Source organism: Cyanistes caeruleus, unplaced genomic scaffold (genome assembly GCF_971803275.1).
Source record: "Cyanistes caeruleus unplaced genomic scaffold, bCyaCae1.hap1.1 HAP1_SCAFFOLD_65, whole genome shotgun sequence".
NCBI classification, from domain to species: Eukaryota; Metazoa; Chordata; class Aves; order Passeriformes; family Paridae; genus Cyanistes; species Cyanistes caeruleus.
In genome coordinates, this window is record NW_028255884.1 from 1,154,327 (window position 1) to 1,177,077 (window position 22,751).

At 52.9% G+C, this 22,751-nt stretch overlaps 2 protein-coding genes and 1 long non-coding RNA gene across 3 annotated transcripts in view; 2 read left to right on the forward strand and 1 right to left on the reverse strand.

The window, feature by feature from the left end:
• LOC147647126 (uncharacterized) overlaps window positions 1–22,751 on the forward strand; it is an 83,379-nt gene that overhangs the window by 19,525 nt on the left and 41,103 nt on the right. The window contains 1 exon segment of the mRNA XM_086872411.1: window positions 2,870–3,789. Coding sequence (XP_086728537.1) covers window positions 2,870–3,789 — 920 coding nt within the window.
• On the reverse strand, window positions 12,114–17,728 carry LOC147647128 (uncharacterized). The gene is made up of 2 exons (XR_015281639.1): window positions 15,313–17,728; window positions 12,114–15,239 (listed from the first exon to the last, which is right to left on the reverse strand). It is a non-coding gene; the product is annotated as an uncharacterized LOC147647128 (long non-coding RNA).
• On the forward strand, window positions 17,943–20,769 carry LOC147647129 (uncharacterized). Its single transcript, XM_086872480.1, has 8 exons — window positions 17,943–18,154; window positions 18,307–18,447; window positions 18,642–18,818; window positions 18,952–19,107; window positions 19,267–19,368; window positions 19,713–19,815; window positions 20,096–20,152; window positions 20,442–20,769. Exons 1-8 carry the CDS (start codon window positions 18,044–18,046, stop codon window positions 20,639–20,641), a joined length of 1,047 nt encoding a protein of 348 aa, XP_086728606.1. The 5' UTR covers window positions 17,943–18,043; the 3' UTR covers window positions 20,642–20,769.

Below are 22,751 nucleotides of genomic sequence, written 5' to 3' on the forward strand. Positions count from 1 at the left end.
CCTTACGGTGACAACATTCTACTGCTCAAACTGTAAAACATCTTTGTGTACTGATCAGGAGGTAACGATTTACTCTTTACAATCCTGATGCTGAATGTCTCCTGAGGAGGTCTGGTCACAGAGAAGAATGAGCCCCTTGTGGGCTGCCCCTGTTTGGGCAACCTGCTCCTCACCCCGAGCCTCAGCATGTCTGACATCGCCCACCTGGGACTGACATCCCAAAACATTGAAAACATTTCTCTTTATAATTTTTCATTATAATTAAAATCTAATTAATTAATAAAAATAAATTTTTAAGTTTATAATAATATTATTCTGAATTTTTATAACCTAATTTTTATATTTATATAAAAGAACTGATACATTTTGCGCAACTAAAAACATTATCGGTCCTTGGTTCCAAGTACCACAATTCCCTTCATTAATTAATTGGTCACTATTTCTCCCTCTTTATGCTAATTACACATATTTTTAGTCCTTTGATCATCATTTTTATAATTTTCTTAGACAAGGTAAAAGGGGCCACTTTGGGGTCCATGGGGACTTTTCTGAGGAACATTTGGGGCAGTTTTGGGTCGGGGGACGGAACTTAGAGAGAACTTGGGGGTCTGGAGGACACATGGGGAGCCGGGAGGGCACTTGGAGCGGCATTTAGGGATTCTGTGAGATGATTAGGGGTTCGGGGGAGCACTTGGGGGTCGGGGCGGGCACTTGGGGGGCTGTAACGGGGCTCTCTGGGCCGCGGGGGATGATGGGAGTTGTAGGCGCCGGTATAATGAGGCTTAATGGGGCCGCGGAGCATCACGGGAGTTATAGGCGCAGCTTCAATGGGTTCCGGTGAGGCGCGGGGCATAACGGGAGATGCAGTCCCGGCTGGAATAGCGCTCTATGGGCGCCGCAGAGCATGATGGGAGCTGTAGTCCCGGAAGTGGCTCGGAAGGCACGTTCGGCGGTGTGGGGAAGCGCTTGGAGAACACTTCTGCGTCCGAGCTGCAGGTGCTCGGGGCGAATGTACACGGCTCGGGAGCACTTGGAGGGAATCTGGGGAGCTGTGACCGGGCTCTTTAGGGCGCGGGGCACGGCAGGAGGTTTGGGCGTGGAACTGTGTTGTGGGATGATGGGAGATGAATTCCCAGCAGTGGCTGGAAAGGGAATCTGTGGGGTCGGGAGCATTCAGGGATCCAGGGACACTTTGGGGGGTCCCGAACGGGCGCTGAGGGGGCACTCGGGGATCCTGAAGGGTCTGGGGGACACATGGGACCTATGGGGGGCGATCCCGGGGTTCTGGGGAGCGCAGGGCATATTCCCAGTTCCTCACAGCCTGATCTCAATTGCCCCCTGGAGGCTCCTACTGACTGCCAGTCTGATCCCAGTATGATCCCAGTATGATATCAGTACACAGCCAGTGCAATCTCAGCCACTGCCAGGATGATCCCAGTACAAACCAGTCCCTGCCAGTGCTGCCACTCCTGGGATTCCCCAGCCCTCTCTGTGTTCCCCCCTCCCACATCTCCTCAGAGGAGCCCCAAGGGCTGGCAGTCCCCAGCCAGGGTCCCCAGCAAGCCCCAGGTTGGATCTGCAGCCCCCAATTTTCCCAGTTTCCCTCTCCTTTTCCCCGGGCCGGGTTCCCCCCGTCCCCAGCGGGTGGGAGCAGCGGAGAGCCCCGCGCTGCCCATCCCGACCTGTCCCGGCTCCATCCCCGCTCCTGCCGTGGGCTGTGAGGGGTTTGGGAACGGGGCACCGAGGGTGTCGCTGCTCCTGGGGGAGGAGGGATGAAGAAGGAGAGAGAGAAGGGATGGAAGTAGGAGAAGGAGGTGGGGTTAGGGAGGAAGAGGAGGAGGAAGGATGGAAGGGGAGGAGAGGGAGGAAGAGGAGGGACAAAGGAGGATCACGGAAAGGAGAAGGAACCACAAGGTTGAGCACTCCTTGAATTCATAGCCCCCTCCTGTGGTATCATCACCCACCATCCCACAGGTGATGGGGGAGTGGGAGCTTTGCCCGGATATCCTGGGGGGGTCCCTGGGTTGGGTTTATTTTGCAGGGGGGGATGTTTGGAGAATGTGGAACTCCAAAGCTGAGCGGAAAATCCTACTTGGGGGGACATTGGGGGGTCTCACCATCCCTAAGTGGGGAAATGGAAACAGGGGGAACTTTTCGGATTCCTGGCACTCCCAGCAGCCTGGGGATGGCAGGGACCGAGCAGACAGGTTGTCCCCAGTACAAGCTTGACTCCCAGCAGCTGGGACAGGGGGGAACCCTTGAACCCGAAACAGGGGAGACTAGAGATGGGGAACTCCTGGGAGGCATTTTCAGAGCTGAATATTGGTGTTTTTTGGAGGTTTTATGGACCCCAGATGTCTGGTGACTTCTAGAGATGAGCTTGGACAGAGGGACCGTCAAACTCAATGTCCTCATCCCTTGTATTTCCCCAAACCAGGATTTCCCATTCCCAAACCTTGGCTGGATGGAGAAGGAGGCTGTGAGGAAGAGGAAGATGCCCCAGGACACCCAGGCAGGTGAGGAGGAAGTCAGTGCCCCTTTCCCCCTCTCTCCTGCTCCATCTCCCAGCCCAGCCTGGCCCCCGGCTGCAGGACAACCCCGCTGCCGACGCCGTCCTGCCGGGGACGCACTGGGGGGATCTCCTTCCCCTTCCCTCTGGCACGGAGGCAAATCCCATCCTCTCCTTGTCCTTCCTCCCCCAGACAAGGAGCTGAGGATGGAGACCAGGGAGGACAAATCCCCACAGGAAAAGCTCATGGAAGAGGCCGTTTTGAGCAACTCCACGGCACAGGAATCCAATGGGGAGGAAAATCCCCAGAGATCCCGCAGGAGGAGGGGCTCCAAACCCATCCCAGGGTGCTCTGAGGAGGAAAGACCCACCCTGTGCCGGGAAGGCGGCCGGAGATCCAGCCGGGGCTCTGAGCTGGTGGTCCATGAGCAGCTTCAGGATGGGGAGAAGCCCTACAAGTGCTTGGAGTGTGGGAAGAGCTTCAGCCAGAGCAACAGCCTGATCCGCCACCAGATGATCCACACTGGGGAATGGGCCTATGAGTGTGGGGAATGTGGGAAGGGCTTCAGCTGGAGCTCCCACCTCATTATCCACCAGCGCATCCACACTGGGGAGAGGCCCTACGAGTGTCCCCAGTGTGGGAAGAGGTTTCAGAGGAGCTCCACTCTCCTCAGGCACCAGCGGATTCACACGGATGAGAGGCCCTTCCGCTGCCCTGACTGTGGGGAGGGCTTCAAGCAGAACTCCGCCCTCATCACCCACCGGCGCATCCACACTGGGGAGAGGCCCTACGAGTGTGGGGAATGTGGGAAGAGCTTCAGCCGGAACTCCAGCCTGATCTGCCACCAGAGGATCCACACCGGGGAACAGCCCTATGAGTGTGAGAAATGTGGGATGACCTTCAGCCGGAGGTCCCATCTGACCATCCACCAGATGATCCACACTGGGGAGAGGCCCTATGAGTGTCCTGAGTGTGGGAAGAGGTTTCAGACCAGCTCCACTCTCCTCGAGCACCAGCGGATTCACACGGATGAGAGGCCCTTCCGTTGCCCCGACTGCAGGAAGGGCTTCAAGCACAACTCCCACCTCATCACCCACCGGCGCATCCACACTGGGGAGAGGCCCTACGAGTGTGGGGAATGTGGGAAGAGCTTCAGCCACAGCTCCAGCCTCAACACCCACAAACGCCTCCACACTGGGGAGACACCCTACGAGTGTCCCCTGTGTGGGAAGAGCTTCACCTGGAGATCTAGCTTGACCCAACACCAACGGCAGCACCAGTAAGGGAAGCTCTGCAAATGCCCCAAAGTACAGGAAGAGCTTTGTGCACTGCTCCAGCTTCATCCCCCCTTGGAAAATTCAAGTTTGGCAGAGACCTGGTGATCCATGTTCCCTGTGATCCATGCTGGGGAGACACCTGTACCTTTTCCTGCCTATGGCAATGACATGATGTGGGATCAAAGAACGTGAGGGTCTGGCCATGGCCCTTTTGTTATATTTAATCCCATCTCAGGTCATTGCCAGGGGCAGGTGTTGGGGGTTAGGTGTCTTTTTTTTTTTTAATTCTGGATTGCCTGTGGAATTTTTACCCATTAGTTGTGGGGACAGCCTAACTGTGGGTACTTGGTGGGTGCTTGACAAAAGGCAAAGAGTTTGGCCGGGCCCAGGGGGGGAAGGGGGCAGGAAAAAGGAGGATGGGGACAGTTTGGGGGGCTTTCTTCAGCTTCTGAGAAGGACACTTTGGGTGCAGAGATGCTGCGGTGGGCACAAGAGAATTTCACCATCACTCACACGGAGCTGCTGCTGCTTCTCCTTCTCCCCTCTTTGTTGGTGGCCTCGCACCCCCTGTCCTGCCGGGACGTGTGACAGTGCCAGGCACCGCCGCGGAGCTGCTGATCCACCTCAGCCACCGGCCCAGGATCTCAGCTCATCCCTGCTGTTCCAGCTGAGTGTTCCTCAGAGCCCTGCAGGAGCACCGGGACTGCCCGCCCGAGGGGGTTTCTGAAACAAAGCCTCCCCTCCATCCCGTCTCAGCCAAGAAAGCTGTCACGGGGTCCATGGTTCTGTTTTCTTGTTAATGCTGAAGTTATTGTTGTTTGTTTGCCTGCTTATAAATTCTAATAAAGAACTGTTATTCCTATCCTCAGATCTCTGCCTGAAAGCCCCTTGATTTCAGAATTATAATAATATAGAGGGAGGGGGTCTACGTTTTCATTCCAGGGGAGGCCCCTGCCCTCCCTAGCAGACACCTGTCTTCCAAAACAAAGACAGATGGGGAGTTTCTCCATCCTCCTTACCCTTGTGGGGCCAGCAGTGCTCTTGGTTCCTCATGCTCTTTTTGTGGGGACTTTTGTGTCTGTGCCCCTCTGACTTAGGGGGACAGGGGATATTTGATGCCCCCTTTCTGCTTCTGGGAAGCCTGTGCGGGCTCTTTGTCCCTCTCTGATTTGGGGGGTGCCAGTGTTGTCACCATCCCGCCAGCCCCCGGCTGCTCTTTGTCCTTTGCCAGGCCAGGGGTGTTCTCTGTCCCCTTGCAATTTGTGGGGCTGGCACAGGCACAATTCCCCTCCTCTTTGGGGGGCCTGGCAGTCTCCCCTTCCCCCTCTGACTTGGGGGATGCTCTGGGCTACATCCATCTCTTATTTTGGGGGGAGCAGGTATTTATCTCCCTTCATTTTGGGGGGCCCTAGGATTGTCTCCATCCTCCTCCAGTTTTGAGGGGCCTGGGAGAAGTCTCTGCCTCCCACCGATTTGGGGGGACTGGTGCAGGCTCCACCCCCCTCTGATTTTGAGGGACAACCTGGAGGAAAGACACCAAAAGCTTGACAAAGACTGAAGGGAATGCTCTGGTTACCTTTTTTGCCAAGAGGTTCCCTTAGCTGAAGTTGCTAACAAGGACCAGACTCGCCAGCCCGCAGTGGGTTTTGGGTTGTTTTATTTCCTGGGCCCTCAGTCCTGCGTGGGACACGGGAACTGGGTGCTGCAGAGGCTGCGGCAAGGCATCAGAAATGCCCGCCCAGCACCCAAGGGTGGTAGAAGATCTGCTCCAGCACCGGCCGGTCCATGGGGTGCTTGGACAAACAGCAGCGGATCAGATGTTGGCACTCTGGGGAGAGAAGGCAGAAAGCGGCGCTCACTTGCAGAAGGCTCCTGCCCAGCTGCTCCCGGCGCCTGCAGAAGCCGGGCCACGCTGCGTGTGCTGGGAGCTGCCCTTGGCGGGAGAGCGGCACGGCAGGACAAGCGTCCCCTCCTTCAGCCAAGCGTGCCACACCCAGCCTGCCACGGGCCACCTGCTGCAGCCGGCCCTTGAGGGCACATGGACATCCCGCGCAGCTGCGGGAGGGCCGGGCTGGGCTGCGCGGTGCCACCTGCCAAAGCCTGCCTTCTTCAGGCCGCGTACCAACCTGGAGAGACCTCCTGCGGGAAGAAGAGCTGCCCCAACACGATGTCACGCTCGTTCTCGAAGGGCAGGAACCCACACACCATCTCAAACAGCAGCACGCCCAGGGACCAGATGGTCGCCCCATCACCGTGGTAGCAGCGCAGGCCGATCCACTCGGGCGGGCAGTACGTGCATGTTCCTAGGGGAGACGGGCGGCGCTGCTCAGGCGCAGGCTGCTGCCTTCCAGAGCCTGGTGCCAGCCTCCTGCCAGAGGCAGGGGCCGCAGCCATGGCCACAACTTCCCCCCAAGGCGTGCCTGCCTCCCCCTGACAATGGGCCAAAGCCAAGGAACCATTCTTCAAGGCTGAGAACTCCAGCGGAGCAGCCCAAGGCCGTGCGGGCCTGCCAAGCCGAGGAGCCGGGGCCCGGCTTTTGCAGCCCCTTTCTGTGGGCAGGGCCGGCAGCCGGCTCCTGGGGCACAGCACCTGCCCCGTGCCACAGGGCAGCCGGCAGCCGGCTGAATGCTGCACCCCACGGCCCAGGAGGGAATGGGGCCATGCAGTGCCTGGCACTGGGAGCAGGGCCCATGCTCTGGGCTCACCAGCAAACTGTGTGAAGGCCCGCTCCTGGAGGAAGGTGCCGCAACCGAAGTCGATCAGCTTCAGGTCGCCAGTCTCTGGGTTGACGAGGAGGTTCTCTGGCTTGATGTCCCGGTGCAGGACACCTCAGGCGGTGCAGTGCCATACGGCCTCTCTGAGGGATGGAGGCTGTCAGAGATAGTGGAGGCTTCTGGCACCATGGACGTTCTCTGACCGCCTGAGCTTCTTGCACGGACGGCGGGTCTTCTCTGCTGTGCCATCCTTGCAAGGCTTGAGGCTCTCCCAAGGATGGTCAATCTTGCTGGGAGCATCCTCCTGAAGGGATGGTGGCTTCTGGAGAAGCTGGGAGAGCCACAGGAGGGCACGTGGCCTCACCTCATCAGCTTCTCCAGTTCTTTCCACAACACCAGCCACATCCCAAAGTAGAGCGGTACAGATGTCCCATTGTGTGCCCAGTGCCGGATCATCCCTTCCTGCAGCTCTTGGGCCACTGCCATGCAGGGACTGCAGCTGCTGGAGCTCTCCAGAGGGCTTGCGGGAGCACCTGGCCACCGGCGAGGGGTGGCCCGAGGCCTGGAGAACCTGGGAGGCTCAGGGGCTGCTCGGTTCTTCCATGGGCCTCTGGGCCTAACCCTGGGGCACTTCCTCGTCTGCCGCCTCCGTGGTTGCCAGTGGCCACCGGCCCAGCAGACAGCCACAGCGGCCAGCAGCAGGACAAGGGCAGCCATCAGGACACCACCGTCACCCATGGCTACGGCACGTCCCATGGCGACTGCACTGGCAGCTGTGGGGGCTGGCCCGGTTTATATAGGGCTGGCGTGGTGATGTCACAGTGCTGTGGGCAGGACAGCTGTGTGACATCACGGCCCTGCATCACACCAGAGCTTAACCCCTTTGTGACATCACGGCCCTGCGTCACCCCAGCCCTCACCCGTTCCATGGGATCCAGGAAGGGGCTCCCTGTGGGCACTCGAGCACCCTCTGGAGCAGAGGAGAAGGAAGATTCTTGTCTAAATAGGACACGGTGATGAGGAGGGGTACGGTGATGGTGTCACCTCTTTCCTGGCTGAGCATGGGACATGGATTGTCCAACAGGGGATTGCAAAGTCCATGGACAGGACAAGCCCTGCTCAGCAACATGGAAACCATCGGTGTGCTGTCCACTACATTCCCATGCTGAATCCGAACTTGGATTCAAATCCAGTCTGTGCCTCTTTCTGGGATTTAAATGGATGTTATCCCATTGAAAACCAGTACCTTTAAAAGTTTAGGTTTCTCTGACTTCAGGGAATTGAGGTGCAAAGAAAATGAAAGGGTATGATGGAGTTTGTGTCCGCCTAAAATTAACACTTTAATGAGAAATAAAATAAGGACAACGCCTATAAACCGTGCGCAGTATAGGGACAAACTGCTAAGACCAGGACTATTAAATATACTACTAAATATATAGGGTAGGTCTGAGGGCAGAGTCTGAGGGCATGGGTCCAACCACAAACTGGGGTTAGAAATATGCAAAATAATGCAACAAATAACAACCAATCAGGGGAGAGAACCGGGAACATTCTAGAAACATAACCTTATAAGGGTGAGTCGATTAACATATTAACTGCCATAAGCCCTTTCTCTTTGCCATAACTTAAACAAATGCTTCCCAAGGCTTGAACTTAATGCCTCTTCTTTTTTCTGGGTGAAATTCGGCTGGCTTGGATCCCCAGTGAGACCCATTCCCATATCACATTAGTCTGTTCTTCACCCAACACTCCCTGTCCCCGTTCATTTCACACCAGCACTTCTGCTCCAGAAGGATTCTCTGAGGGACACAATTTAAAGTCCCTCATGGAATGGGAGGATCCAGATTTAACAAGTGGGAAAGAGTTTAACCCCACTATCTGTTTAACTGGTCCCGAGGGTGGAGACCTGAAGGAAACTCATGACTGGATTCAGGTCATAGATCTGCAGATGCCAAGGAGATATTAAATTATCCTCCTTGGAATTAAAGCTGGGAATTTTTCTTTCTCTGGAGCAGTAAATTAGGATGTTGATGGGCCCCCCTTCTCTGCTCGCTCTGACCCTCCTGCCCCAGCCTCGCTCGGTTCCATTCACGTTCCTCCTGTCAGGGACACTCTCCACACAGATCATGGCTCGGATTCCTTGGATCCTCAGCAGTGTTTTTCCTTGGATTTTAGCCAGGGATGTCCCTGGTTTTGGGGCAGGCTGGAGCGTGTGGAGCTTTCTGCAGCCACCGTTAGGGGTGTGTGTCTCCCTTTTCCCCAGCAATTTCCCTCCGTCTTCCCATTACCGACGTTTCTCCTCTCCACCTCTTCCACCTCCATGCCATGTTGACAGGAGCTTGGAAGGAGCAGGAAAACAGAAACAAGCTCCACAGTGAATTCCAGGAAGAAAAATCCATGGATGGTCGGGAGGCTGCTGTGGCTCCTTCCTGAAAATCAGGGCTGTTGGGAACACGACACAGGGTGTCCCAGGACTTAGAGCTGGACACTGAACCCTCCTGGATCTCCTTGGCACCCATCCCAGGCAGGGATGGTCCTGGATATCCTCCTGGATCTGCCCCAGGAAGATCCCTGCTCCCTGGGGTGGGATGGGATGGGTAGAGGACAAGGAATGAAGGTCAGGAGAAGAGTACAGAGATGCTTCTTGCCACTGTAGCAAGAAATTTGGTGCAGTGAAAGCTCAGCTGGAGATGAAGGTGGCCAAAAATGTGAGGCACAATAAAAATTGACTTGTTAATTACATGAAAGAAAAAAAAAAAATTATGGAAATTATATCATCCCCTTCCAGGATGTGGATGGTCACTTGACAAACATGGACACAGACACAGTGTAGGTTTTCTAATGCATTTACTGCCTCTGTCTTCAACACTCATCCATCCCTTCCCAGAGGAAAACACGCATTGTACCAAGGGACACTGCAAAGTCCTTGAAGAGAGCAAGCCCTGCTCAGCAGAAACCAAACCACCCCAGACTGAATCACAGCATTCCCATCTTGAATCCAAACCCAGCACATGCCAGCTCTTGGGAAGAGAGGAACCCCATGGCAGTCAAAACCAGAGCAGTGGGACAAGCATGAGCGCTCTTTGGAATATCTGGATTTATTTAGAATGGAGGCTCTGCAGAAGTTGGTGAGCTGCTATGAGAAAACTCTTGCAGTCCTCGCCAGCCATTTCAGGAGAGCTCCCCAGAGACAGAGGAACTTCTCCTCCCTTTGTCTCTGGGGGATCTTCTCCGGCACAGAGTAGTGGTTATTTGAAGTTGGTGCCACTGTGGCGTCCTGAGATCCAGGGCCTTGACATAGGTGGCAGCAGCACTCTTCCTGATGTGCTGCCACTTGCTCCAGGGGAGGATTCATTGCAAGGGGCTGAGCTCCGGTTCTGATTTCCAGGCTTTTCCAGGCCATGTTCATCTTCAGGGATGAGCCAGGGCTGTGATCCCTGAATTGGGTGGGGCCGTGATGTCACAAAGGGGCTGAGCGCTGGCGTGATGCAGGGCCGTGATGTCACACAGCTGTCCTGGCCACAGCACTGTGACATCACCACGCCAGCCCTATATAAACCAGGCCAGCCCCCGCAGCTGCCAGTGCAGTCACCATGGGACGTGCCGTAGCCATGGGTGACGGTGGTGTCCTGATGGCTGCCCTTGTCCTGCTGCTGGCCGCTGTGGCTGTCTGCTGGGCCGGTGGCCACTGGAAACCACGGAGGCGGCAGACGAGGAAGTGCCCCAGGGTTAGGCCCAGAGGCCCATGGAGGAACAGAGCAGCCCCTGCAGCTCCCAGGTTCTCCAGGCCTCGGGCCACCCCTCGCCGGCGGCCAGGTGCTCCTGCAAGCCCTCTGGAGAGCTCCTGCAGCTGCGGTCCCTGCATGGCAGTGGCCCAAGAGCTGCAGGAAGTGATGATCCGGCACTGGGCACGCAATGGGACATCTGTGCCGCTCTTCTTTGGGATGTGGCAGGCGTTGTGGAAAGAACTGGAGAAGCTGATGAGGTGAGGCCACCTGCCCTGCTGTGGCTTTCCCAGCTTCTCCAGAAGCCACCATCCCTTCAGGAGGCTGCTCCCAGCAAGATTGGCCATCGGTGGGAGAGCCTCAAGCCTTGCAAGGATGGCACAGCAGAGAAGACCCGCCATCCGTGCAAGGAGCTCAGGCTGTCAGAGAACGTCCATGGTGCCAGGAGCCTCCGCTATCTCTGACAGCCTCCATCCCTCAGAGAGGCTCAGCCAGACCTGTCAGCCTGCAGAAGGTGCAGAGCCCAGGGACAGGTCTCCCAGCTCCCTTGGACCCTTGGACTTCAACAACATGGACACATCCCTGAGCACTGACATGGCCAGGGAAAGCCCACAGGTCCAAGTGGAAGCCCAGCCCGATCCAGGGGAGCCATCTCAGGAGCAGGTGGAGGAGCAGCAAGTGTCCTGGAGCCAGCAGCTGCAGGACCACAGCTCCCAGGTGACGGTGCTGGACGTGCCAGCTGGCAACAGCCCGTGCCTGGTGGAGGAGACAATTCCTGAGGGAACAGGGAGTTTCCTCCATCTCCAGGAAGCTGCTCCCATACAGCCACCAACTACCAACAAGACTTCCGTACCAGCAGGTGAGACCTGAGGAGCTGTCTGAGGCTGCCATGGGGCTCTGGAGGGACATTCCCAGGCCAGGCCAGGGCTTCTGAGAGCAGCCTAGAAGCAGGTCAGAGCAAGGTGGCCGGTGCTGGCTGTGGCCACTGCACTGGCGGGCACTTGGGGGGTTCCTGGCAGCATCAGGCCCTGTGATGGAGGCATTGTCTCCTCCTCACAGCCCAACAGCACCTGTGTTCCAACGGAGATCGTGCTGATGGAGAAGGTGAGCTTTGGCTGCCGCAGAATCATCCAGCTCCTTGACTGGTTCCAGCTGCCTGACAGCTTCAGGCTGGTGATGGAGCGTCCAGAGCAATCTCGGAATCTCTTGCACATCCTGCAGGAGCAAGAGTTCCTGAGCGAGGAGGAGGCACGCTGGCTTTCCTGGCAGGTGCTGGAGGCCGCGTGGCACTGCACCGCCTGAGGTGTCCTGCACCGGGACATCAAGCCAGAGAACCTCCTCGTCAACCCGGAGACTGGCGAGCTGAAGCTGATGGACTTCGGTTGCGGCACCTTCCTCCAGGAGTGGGCCTGCACACAGTTTGCCGGTGAGCCCAGAGCGCGGGCCCTGCTCCCAGTGCCAGGCACTGCACGGCCCCATTCCCTCCTGGGCCGCAGGGTGCGGCATTCAGCCGGCTGTTGGAGATGGTGTGCGGGTTCCTGCCCTTCGAGAACGAGCGTGACACCGTGTTGGGGCAGCTCTTCTTCCCGCAGGAGGTCTCTCCAGGTTGGTACGTGGCCTGAAGAAGGCAGGCTTTGGCAGGTGGCACCGCACAGCCCAGCCCAGCCCTCCCGCAGCTGCGCGGGACGTCCATGTGCCCTCAAGGGCCGGCTGCAGCAGGTGGCCCGTGGCAGGCTGGGTGTGGCACGCTTGGCTGAAGGAGGGGACGCTTGTCCTGCCGTGCCGCTCTCCCGCCAAGGGCAGCTCCCAGCACACGCAGCGTGGCCCGGCTTCTGCAGGCGCCGGGTGTTGAAAGACCCCCGAGCTGTTCACCAGTCTTCACAGAAGTAATTGTGAATGCTGTTTATTTCTATTATTAACACACCTTTTATAGGGTCTACAGGGTTTGCGGGCAGAGCAAGCTACTATTGGCTAGTACACACAAGTTTACATTCTTATCCTTGTACGCAAGGATATTGTTTTGCTTTACTCTCTCTTCTGCAGGCAAGTTTCAAGGATTTTAGCCCTTAATATCATGACTTATTCCAAAGGCTGGTTTGTGCATACCGGCCTTTACTAATATATAAAATATAGCAACAATTCCCCCTTTCTCTTTTTGCACAAACCAGGCTTTGGATAAGATAACACACAACTTAGGCTGTCATCCCAATTAACACTATAAGTAAAGTCCGTCCCCCTTCTAGCACAAGAGACCTCAACCATCCGGTGTTGCCCCAGCTGGTGAACCAGCTTCCAGTGGGGTCACTATCTTCCTCCAGGGCATGTAACTCATCCTGTAGCTGTTGCAGTTGCTTATGGATGGAAGCTGAATGATCAGTAAGATCCAAGCAGCACATGCCTTCAAACTCCTCACAACCATGTCCCTGTGCCAAGAGCAAAAGGTCCATTGCAGCTCTATTTCATAATACTGCATGATGTACACTACTCACATTGGCTGAAAGCTCACTTAACATTGTGGATGTTAAGTTCAATCCTTCCTTAGTCCAGCAAGCGAGCCTTTTTAGGGTGGCTAAACTTTAATTCATTCAGGCTTCGCTTTGACTGTTTGATGTTCTTCATTTTGCTAGCTATATTCAACAATTGGTGTTAGCTTGGGTGGAACAAGGTTATGTTTCCCAAGATAACAGGGTCTTCTATGTGGACTAGCAGGAATCCCATTCCATGCCCTATCCCCACAGATTAGGAACATGGAACTAGGTAATCGCTTTGGTAATTGTCCTGTGAGACTGCACCACAAACAAAGGCTTTACTTTCAGTGGTAGTAACGAGATCAGCTATAGGGTTGACTGCAGCTCAGGGCTACATTACTTTGTTAGAATGACTTTTTGTCGGGGGTTCAAACATTATCTGTCCACCTGAGGTATTGGTGGAACTTAACAAATCTAATTCTTCTGAGGGTTGTAACATTGAGAACTTTGGTAATTTTTTGCTTGCCAACAGGCTTCAGGTTGTCTTAATGTGAAGCCAACAGTGCAATTGCACTCTTGCAACATTGCCAATCGATTCAGTTGAGTCTCATTACTAATTAAATCTTTAAATGCTGGAGGATCCCATTCAGGGGCTCCTACGAGACAGGTGCGAAAGGATCTCCAGGTGTGGCTAGGCTCAAACACATTGACCTTTGGCCAGTTCAATGTGCCAGAGTGACCCATATGTTCTGCCTCTTTTGGATGTTAGTTAGCAGACAGTTGGTCAGGACTATACACAACACAATTTCCATAAGCAGTTTGTTCCATGCAAATGACACCATATTCGCAAACTTACAGCTAAAACTCCAATCGTTAAATGAACTTTCAAAGATGCTTACACTAGCTCTTGAAGGGGGAATACTTATACTTTATCCTAACAACAATTACTACACAGGCTAAACTCTTTATCTTAACCTATTATATAACTACTTTTAACACACGTGCTCTGGTATATATGTAGTCTAAGCGTGAAAGCAATTTGCTGAAAGGGTAAACACACAACTACAATTTGCTTTATATACAGTTAAATGGAGTCTCTACACTTCTTAGATCTTCTACAGAATTTCTCTAACACGATTCAGTCCTGGAACGTTCACTGCTCCCATGATGTCAGCTGGCAGCTGGTCGGTGACTGAGGGTTTTGATGTTCAAGTTGTTCTTCAGATCCTTCTAAATCTTGAAACAAAGGATACCTGAAAAATTGGTAGAGACATAACATCATAGTAACGACATAAAAGTTCTGTTGGCAACTGTCTGTGTAGTGTTCAGACACAACTGTGTCCTGACAGGTCCACTTCTGATCCATGTCTGGAGTACCAAGGCTGTGTGGTGACTTCTCTGTTCACTGGATCTCATGTGTTCAGAGGTAGACAGTCTGGTCAGATGGACAGGTGACCTTTTTGAACCTGCCAACAAAACACAGGCACTTCTCTCCTTGAAGTTAATGAATTACACTAATCAAATGTTTTTAGGGCATCTATTTCCCCCGTTTTCTTAAAAAAAAAAAAAAAAATGAGATGTACTTCTGTTATAAACATCAACAGCAACACAAAACCATATACACAATTAATAAGAACTTATACCGGTTAAAAATCAATTAAATCATAAACATTATTAATAACATATGTAATATAAAACTACTATTAATTACTAAAACACTGCACCAGCATCCCATAGTTAGCAAACAAACAGAAACAAAACAATCAGTGAAGGATTGGGTAATCACCTCCGGAAATGATTCTCCAAGCCCACTTCAAAACTGATCCAGCTGTCATATCAACAGGGTCAAATTGCTGAGTCAAAAAGTGACTCAAATACTGATTTGGGACAGAAAACATCTGGATCTGATGGCAAACGTTCCCTCCAGGTAAAGTCAAGGCTTGGCCAGGGCCTGGCTTTAAACTGGAAAGATGCCTCTTAACATATTTCTAGAACAAGGTTCTCAATAGTAGCAGCTATGAGATGCTGACAGCACAGCAAACTGTTAAAATGCATTTGTACAAATCAAATGATCAGAAGCCTCGGGTACCAGACCAATTAAACCATGCAGCAGTTGGTTTAATCTGAAGCCTCTCCCAGGGCAGCTGATCCTCAGCAATGATACATCTTCTTAAAATTCTGGAAACACTGAAAAATAAGAAAGCTATAACAAACAAAACTGCAGAGATTGCAACAACCAATAGAACCCCTGATGAAGTCAAGGGTGTCACAGACTGCATTCCCTTCTATCCACAAGCAGGTGTTCACCAGTGTTCCATCACAGCTGTTTCAGTTGTGGCTGTCTTCATATCTCTAGGAAAATAACTATACTTTGCAGTTTAAACAAGTGTCTCCAATAAAACATAAAACAATTTAAATTAAACAATATTTAAACCTAACAATAATTATATATGATAAAAGAAAATAACAAACTTAACCTTAAAAAAATATCTAAGTTAGAAAACTTAACTTAAAAACATTTAAGCCTAAACATTATAAAACTTAACTATCCTTAATTCTATTAACACTTAATCTATATTAAATAAAAACATTCAAGCCTAAAGATTATAAAACTTAACTATCCTTAATTCTATTAACACTTAATCTATATTAAATAAAAACATAACTTAATATTATTCTGTTAGTACAAAAAGCAACTAAAAGTTTGATATATACTTTTTAAACACAATATAACAGTAACATGAATTCACTATAAAGATTATAAGAATGTAACAAATACATCACAATTCTATGTCATCTAGCTTTGAGAATAACTCACAATAACTGCAAATGTTACTAAAAATACTTATTCATAACAGGAATTTGCCTAGTATATGCTTAAATTGGTTAGGATTTGAAAGTGCTGTTTTTCTAGAGAAAAACCACAACAACACAGGATTTGGCAAGTTGCCATCCAGCTTTTGTAGCACTTTTCAGAAACATCAAGTCCAATTTCTAAACTAAAGTCCAAAATCCAAATTGGTATATGTGTTTTATATAACAAAAGAACTCACATTAAAATTACCTTATTAAAATTGTGGAAAAAACAAGCAAATAGATAATATATACTTTAACTTAACTTTGTCTTGTACAGTAAAGTTCGCTTAACTAATTATTTTTTAAACCATAAATCTCTTCTGTAGATAACATTAATTGGAAGGTTTTCCTAGAAGCTGTAAATCATACCATGTTTTAACCTTGGGTTCTAAAACCAATTATTGCAAGGCAACTTCTGTTAAACACTTTTTCTCTCTCTTTTTTTTTTTTTTTTTTTTTTTTCTTAAATGTTCAAAGAATCACAGTAACTTCTCTAGTAAAATCTTAAAAACTGCAATTGCATAAACTCATAATTACTTAAAACACAAAATTAACTCTACAATGGCATATAAAAACATTTTGAAAACCCAATAAATTATAACTTTTTAACAAACTGGGTATTATCTGGGTGCTTCTTCTTAGAGAGGGAGCAGGGGGGTGAGCTGCCCACCCTGCTGCTGCTGCAGCTCTGCTCTTATCTTCCTTCACATTCTCTACATACTCTTGCAGCGAGGAAAACGGAGAGAAAGAAAAAGAAAAACCTCACAAAGTTAACTTTAACAAATGCAGTTTTTTCTCTCAATCTCTCGTGTTGTTTGCCGATAGAGGAAAAAAGGGCACGATTTTACAAAAGCAGGCGATGTTACACGAAAAGTCTCTCAGGCCAGGTGCTAACAACGGCGATCATTGCAGCTTATCAGCATGGCCTTGGAACTTTTCTTGCTGCTGCTTCTACCCCCAGGGTGCCTTTGTTCTCTGCACACCTCTGTGCTCCCCCATGTCCCCCTGGTTCGGGTGGAAACCAGACTAAATTTGGCTTCTTTTCTTCCAGGGTGGTAAAGATGGAACATTAATAAGATTGTAATGCTAAAAGTGACTCCAAAAATGAAGCAAATATTTCTGGATGTATCACATCCTGCCATAACTGAACAGATTCTGTTTGTTGTTTCAGCGTTCGCTGTGGAACTTTTTATTTTTATTATTTTTTTTTTTCCTTTTTTTTTTTTTTTCTTTTTTTTTTTTTTTTTTTTCTTTATTTTCTTCTCTCTGACTCTCCCTCCCTCTCTCCATGGGCAGCATAGATAGGAGTGCTAGTCCAGCAGTGGGAGGTAGAGGCATCTGCCGCTGTGACGCAGGTAGAATTACGGGGCTCACAGCCTCAGCATATCTCACTTTTCTGTCTTTTAAGGTATTAATTGCAATCTGCCAAGTTCAACCGAGAGACACAGTGTCCTTGCTCTTTTCTGTAATTGCCATTTCCCATATCAGAGCCGACATATCAGTCCGTTCTTGCACCGCAAAAAGCAGTGTGAGCACTGCAAATGCCCATGACAATTAGCCCATATAATGAGCATATCCAGGTCCTTTTCCTGGGCTGCTTCGCCTCGTTTAACGAGGATACCAAGAAGCAGTTTTTTAACCGCCGCAAACTCTGCCTCCATGCTGACGGCCACCCGCAAGGGGGAAGGTTGCGACCCTTCTACCACGCCCTTGCCTTCCTGGGCCCCCCCCAGCAGCCTGACTTTCCACGTCCTACCGCTCAGCGTTTCACCGCGCTCAGGCTGCCTATCTGGTGCCGATCCAAGCCCGCGACGTATAATGCCCAGATCCACTCCGCTGACTCCAAAGCCCCTCTGCCCGCAGGGGTGTCTCTGGTCGGAGCGCCAGATGTTGAAAGACCCCCGAGCTGTTCACCAGTCTTCACAGAAGTAATTGTGAATGCCGTTTATTTCTATTATTAACACACCTTTTATAGGGTCTACAGGGTTTGCGGGCAGAGCAAGTTACTATTGGCTAACACACACAGGTTTACATTCTTATCCTTGTACACAAGGATATTGTTTTGCTTTACTCTCTCTTCTGCAGGCAAGTTTCAAGGATTTTAGCCCTTAATATCACGACTTATTTCAAAGGCTGGTTTGTGCATACCGGCCTTTACTAATATATAAAATATAGCAACAACCCACCACTATGCCGTGGGTCTGCTGGCCAGGTGAGACCCCCTTCTTCCCACTGCCTCTGGCATTTGTGCCCCGTGCTGAGGTTGCCCAACACAGTCCCCACTGTTGTGGGCCAGAGGGCCTCGTCACCAAGGGACAGCTAAGGAGACTGGAAAAGGCTGGGAGAGGCGGGTGCCCACAAGGAGTCACCTCCCCAAGGGCCCAGGTCCCCTTGCAGGACAGTGGTCAAAGATCAGAGCTCTGTGAATCAGGCCTGGGAGATGTTTGTCCCCCTGGCTCACAGTCTTGGCTACTTTTTCACCCTGGCAGGGAGATGTCGTCTGCCTCTATCCCCTTGTGTTCCCGCATTGTTCCCTACCTGCTCCAGCTGCTCAGCACACAGGAGGCACGCTGGGATCTGCCTGCCCTGGCATTCCTTGTGGAGGTGAGCCCCATGGCCAAAACTGCCTCCCTGCAGAGCTGCCTGCCACCTCTCTGCCCCCTCACAGCTGCAGCTGCCTGGGATGGTGCCCATGCCCTGTGTTGGTTCTGGGCTCCTGCCAGCTGGCTCCCCTGTCACTGCCCTGTGCCTTTCAGATCCTGGACTACCTGGACTTGAGCGAACGCAGTGCTAACAGAGTCCTGGAAATCTTCTCAAGGCACCTGAGTAGCGAGAGCAGGGACAAGCGTCACCTGGCACTCAGGGCCCTTTTCAAGTTGATTGATGATCCCTCGATGGTGAGAAGTGGGCAGTGGCTGAAGCAGTGCTGGGGAACGCAGTCACTTGGGCTCGGCTGGGCTTCGGGCACCGAGGCAGCTGCTGCCAGCTCTCCTGCCTCCTGCTTCAGCTGCCTGAGTGCTTTGGGACAGGCCTTTGGCCTCTTGGCCCTGTGGCAGCAGGGTGGCGTTTCACAGACTCGTCTTCCACACAGGCTGAAAAAATGCAGAGCCTGACTGAAAGTCTTGTGGAGCTCCTGTGGGATGCAGATGGAGAGATAGTTAGGAAGGCAATCATGGTGCTCAGCTTTATAGTTTTGGACAAGGACATGCTGATACCCAGCCACATGGCTCTGCAGCTGGCTGAGGCACTCCTGCCACTCTTTGACCATGTAAGACTCTGTGCCCCCAGCCGAGGCCACTGGGTGCTGCCCAGACACTTGGTGCCCTGGGGATTTGCCCACCTGCGCCCTGCTGAGCCCCATGCAGACAGGGCTGAGGTGTTTTTTCCTTCCTTTCATATAGGATAATAGCCAGGTGCAGCTGGTGTCCATATTATTCTTCCGATCGCTGATGACTGTTCTAACGGAAAAGGAAAAAAAGGCCCTGAAGTCACACGTGCACCAGAGCCTGCTGCCTCTCTTCTTCCACTGCCATGACGAGAACCAGCAGGTGGCGGAGGTGAGGACTCCCGGGCTGCTGCTGTCACCCGGGCACGGGGCTCGGCTGCCTCCTGCCCTGGCACCTTGCCGGCTGCAGCCTCCTCCAGGCCTTGGCACACAAATGCGGGTCCTGTGTCCTGGCTTGTGGGGCCATCTGCGGGTCTCTGCTGCTCTCCAGGCTTCTTGGGCAACGCTGCTTTGTGCGGCTGAGTTCCTGAAGAGGAGAGATCTGGAAAGACCAGTGAAGAAGAAGAAGCTGTGGATGATCACCGAGTGCCTGGTAAGGACGGCTTGGAAGGCCCAGCCTCAGCCTGGAGAAGCCCCCTGTCTCCGGCGCTCGGTGTGGGGGCTGGCAGCTGTGCCCCTGCCCAGTGCCGCAGCCGGCCACACGGCTTCTTCTCCAGGCTCCCGTGGCCCCGAGCCGGGTGCCAATGGAGCCCCACACTGGGGCTGCGGGCAGGGGCGGCACCGCGGCTCCCCGGGCAGCAGCCGGCCCTCTGCCCCCTCCAGAGCCCGGCGCCAGCGGCTGCTGGCCGGGCCTCAGGGCTGGGCGGGCACGGGAGGCCGGGGCTGGCCGCAGAGGCAGAGCCCGCACCAACCCTTCCCTCCTGCCTCTCTCTCCAGCTGGGACAGGATGAGAGGCGAGCGGCTGAGCAGCTGCGCCGGGCCCTGCCGTACCTGGACTGCCCACAGGAGCCCTTGCAAGAGGCGGCCATCAGGTTCATCGGTGAGCCACGAGCCCGGGCTCCCTCCCCGCCCCGCCGCAGCTCGGCCCCGGCCCCGGCTGCTGCCCCGGCAGCGGCACCGGGGCCCGGCGCCCTGGAGCCCCGGCTGCCCTCGGGGCTGCTGCTGCCGGCCTCTGGCAGCCGTGCCCTTGGGCTGAGTCAGGGTGCGGCAAGGGCCCGGGCTGAGCCCTGCCGGGGCGGGAGGCCGTGTGGCCACAGGGCTGGCAGCACCGCTGGCAGGGAGCTGTGCTGCTGGGACCCTGACAGGCTCTGTGTTCCCAGGGATAGCCGGGCGGCTCCTGAGGGGGCAGAAGGAAGAGCTGCAGCTCATTTACAAATGTGAGTGAGGGCAGCGGGCTGTCAGTGGGGCTGGCGGGTGGAGCTGCAGGTCCTGGCCTGGCTGCGGAGGGCTCTGCTCCCCGTGTGGATGAGGGGCGGCGTGAGAAGAGCACACCGAGATTTCAGGGGCACATGGGGCATTCGTGGCCAGCAGCTTCAGGCTGATCCCCTTGGTCCCTGCTCCCTGCTGGCCATGGCAAGAGCCGACTGGGATGGCCCTGGCAGGGGGCTATCCGTGGGCCCTCACAGGTCTGGGATCTGACCGTGGCTCTGTTCGTCTCTCTTCCAGCCCTTGTGAACATGGTGGATGGCAGCAGCCCTGCCATTGTAAACCTGGCAATTCAAACACTGTACATCCTACAGGCAATAGAGAGGGCTCGATATTCCGTCTTTGATAACCTGCAAGATCAGCTGCGCAGGGCATGGAGGACAAAGCCTCGTCTGTCGGGCCTAGGCTGGCTGTGCTGCTGGAGCTCTGCAGAGAGCTGATCTGGCAGGCTCTGTCTGCTGGGCACCAACTGAGAGAGCAGCGATTTTCCTTTTCTCTAGCATTGTTCCTTTATTTTTTTTTCCTTATGTATATAAATATAGTATATTACATAGGCATATAGTTATAATAGGCAGTCTCACAAGACCTTTTTTTTGCTACCCATGGTGTACAGGGCATAGGGGAAGAGAGGTGTCATGAATAAAATCTCTCAAGAAATCCACCCCAGATAAAATACTGTGTTTAGTTATGTACAGTTAATGTTCTTATCCCATTTGTAAACCTTGTACCCCTTGTTTACTCTGATGGTTATTAGTAATGTTAATTACTTACCAGTTTCTGAAGTGTTTTAAAGGTTCTTATGAGACATTCCTGTACCCTTTCCCCTTACTTCCCTGCTACCTTGTAACAGAGCTGCTCCCAGGGGAGCTAAATCCAACTAACAAAAACAACCCATTAGAAAGGTATGCCACAGAAGGAGGCAACTCCCATGGTCACTGTGCCACACTAGAACAAAGAAACTCCCAGGAAGCTGTGTAACCGAGTAATATGCAAACTAAGGCGTGCAGGACACCAAAACAATGAGCTAACAGAGGAATAAAAGGACAATGAAACATATTTGAGCAAGCAATGATGCAAGATCATCTCCCTGCATCACCTACACCTGCTTAAAAACCATCTTCCTGCATCACCATGAGCTAAGAGGACTGGAAAGGACTGACAGCCCTAGACAGCAAACCAGAACAACAGGTCCCTGGCTACTCTCATGAGGACGGAAGCCTCAGCTCTGCAGCGTGTGCTGCAAAGCTGAATTATGTCTCCTCTTTGGAGCTGACAGTGTGGGAATGGCTGTGATGGAAGCAATCCCTTGGGCCCCCCACACCCCAAGAGCTGAATCCTAATAAAGGCATCAAACAGGAGTTTTGTCTCCTGGCCAATTTCTTTCAATTACCATGTGCTCTACGGGCCGTGGCCGAGGGGGCCTGGACCCACCCGGAGCTCCTCCCGGAGCCCAGCGGACTCCAGCTCAGCGGGGGCCGTCAGCGGGGCACGGCTTAGGCTCAGCAAGGTGTGAGCAGCCGTGGTCCGGCCCAGCCTCAGCCGGGGTCCCGCAGCCTCCCGTCCCCACCCGGTCACTGCTGGGGCCAGCCCGGCCCCGCCAGGCCGAGCCTGTGCGATTCAGCCCTTCTGGGACACAGGGCCAGAAAGACTTCAGCCCTGAAGCAGCAGGCTTTGAGTTCAAGCCTTGGGAAGCACTTGCCAAAGGCTTGATGGCAATTCATACGTTCATCAAGTCACTCCACTGAAAGTTATGTTTCTAGAATCTTCCCTTATCTCTCCCCGGATTGGTTGCAATTTGTCACAGTATTTTGCATCTTTCTAACCCCAGTCTGTGTCTGGACCCATGCCCTCAGACTGCACCCTCACACCTCCCCTAGATATTGTTGTGTCTGCCCCTAGGCCTGGTCTTTGCACTTTGCTCCTGTGCTGCGCAGGCTTTATGGGCCTCATCCCTACTTGATTTTCCTATTCCAGTTGGTTTTGGGGACTCCAGCGAACCCGCTCCGTTAATTTCCTCCTCGGTTGCCCGGGTGTCAGGGGACCCTGAAGCTTTAAGGATTGTTGCGGCCACTGTCAGCACGACTGCAAGGGCCGCAGTGCAGCGGGGCCCGGCCCGACCAGCAGCCGGGTACCTCCTCAAAGGTGGAAGCAAGAGAGAGATTTCCCGGGCTTGCCTGTCTGCAAAATGTCAATCTCACAGAGGTGGATCCAGCTTTTTAAATGCTTTAATAGGTAGTCAGTTCCCACAGCTAGCCAGCTCTTGGATTTTGCTTGGCACAGAGGCAGCTCTCGCTTAGCAGCTCCTCTCAGTAAAATCATTTCCATGGGGGGCTTCTTCCCTGCTCACCAAATAGCAATTCATGCAAAAGCAGCACAAACTGTTCTTCCTGTCCTCCTATCTTTGCCAGAGAGTGCCTTTCAAAGTAATAATAATTGGGAGCGAGGGGGTTTACATTTTCCATTGCAAAGGAGCCTCCTGCCTCCCTTAGCAGGCCCCTGTCTTTCAAAGGAAGACACACACGGTCTCCTTTTGCACCTTCACTTGGCCCC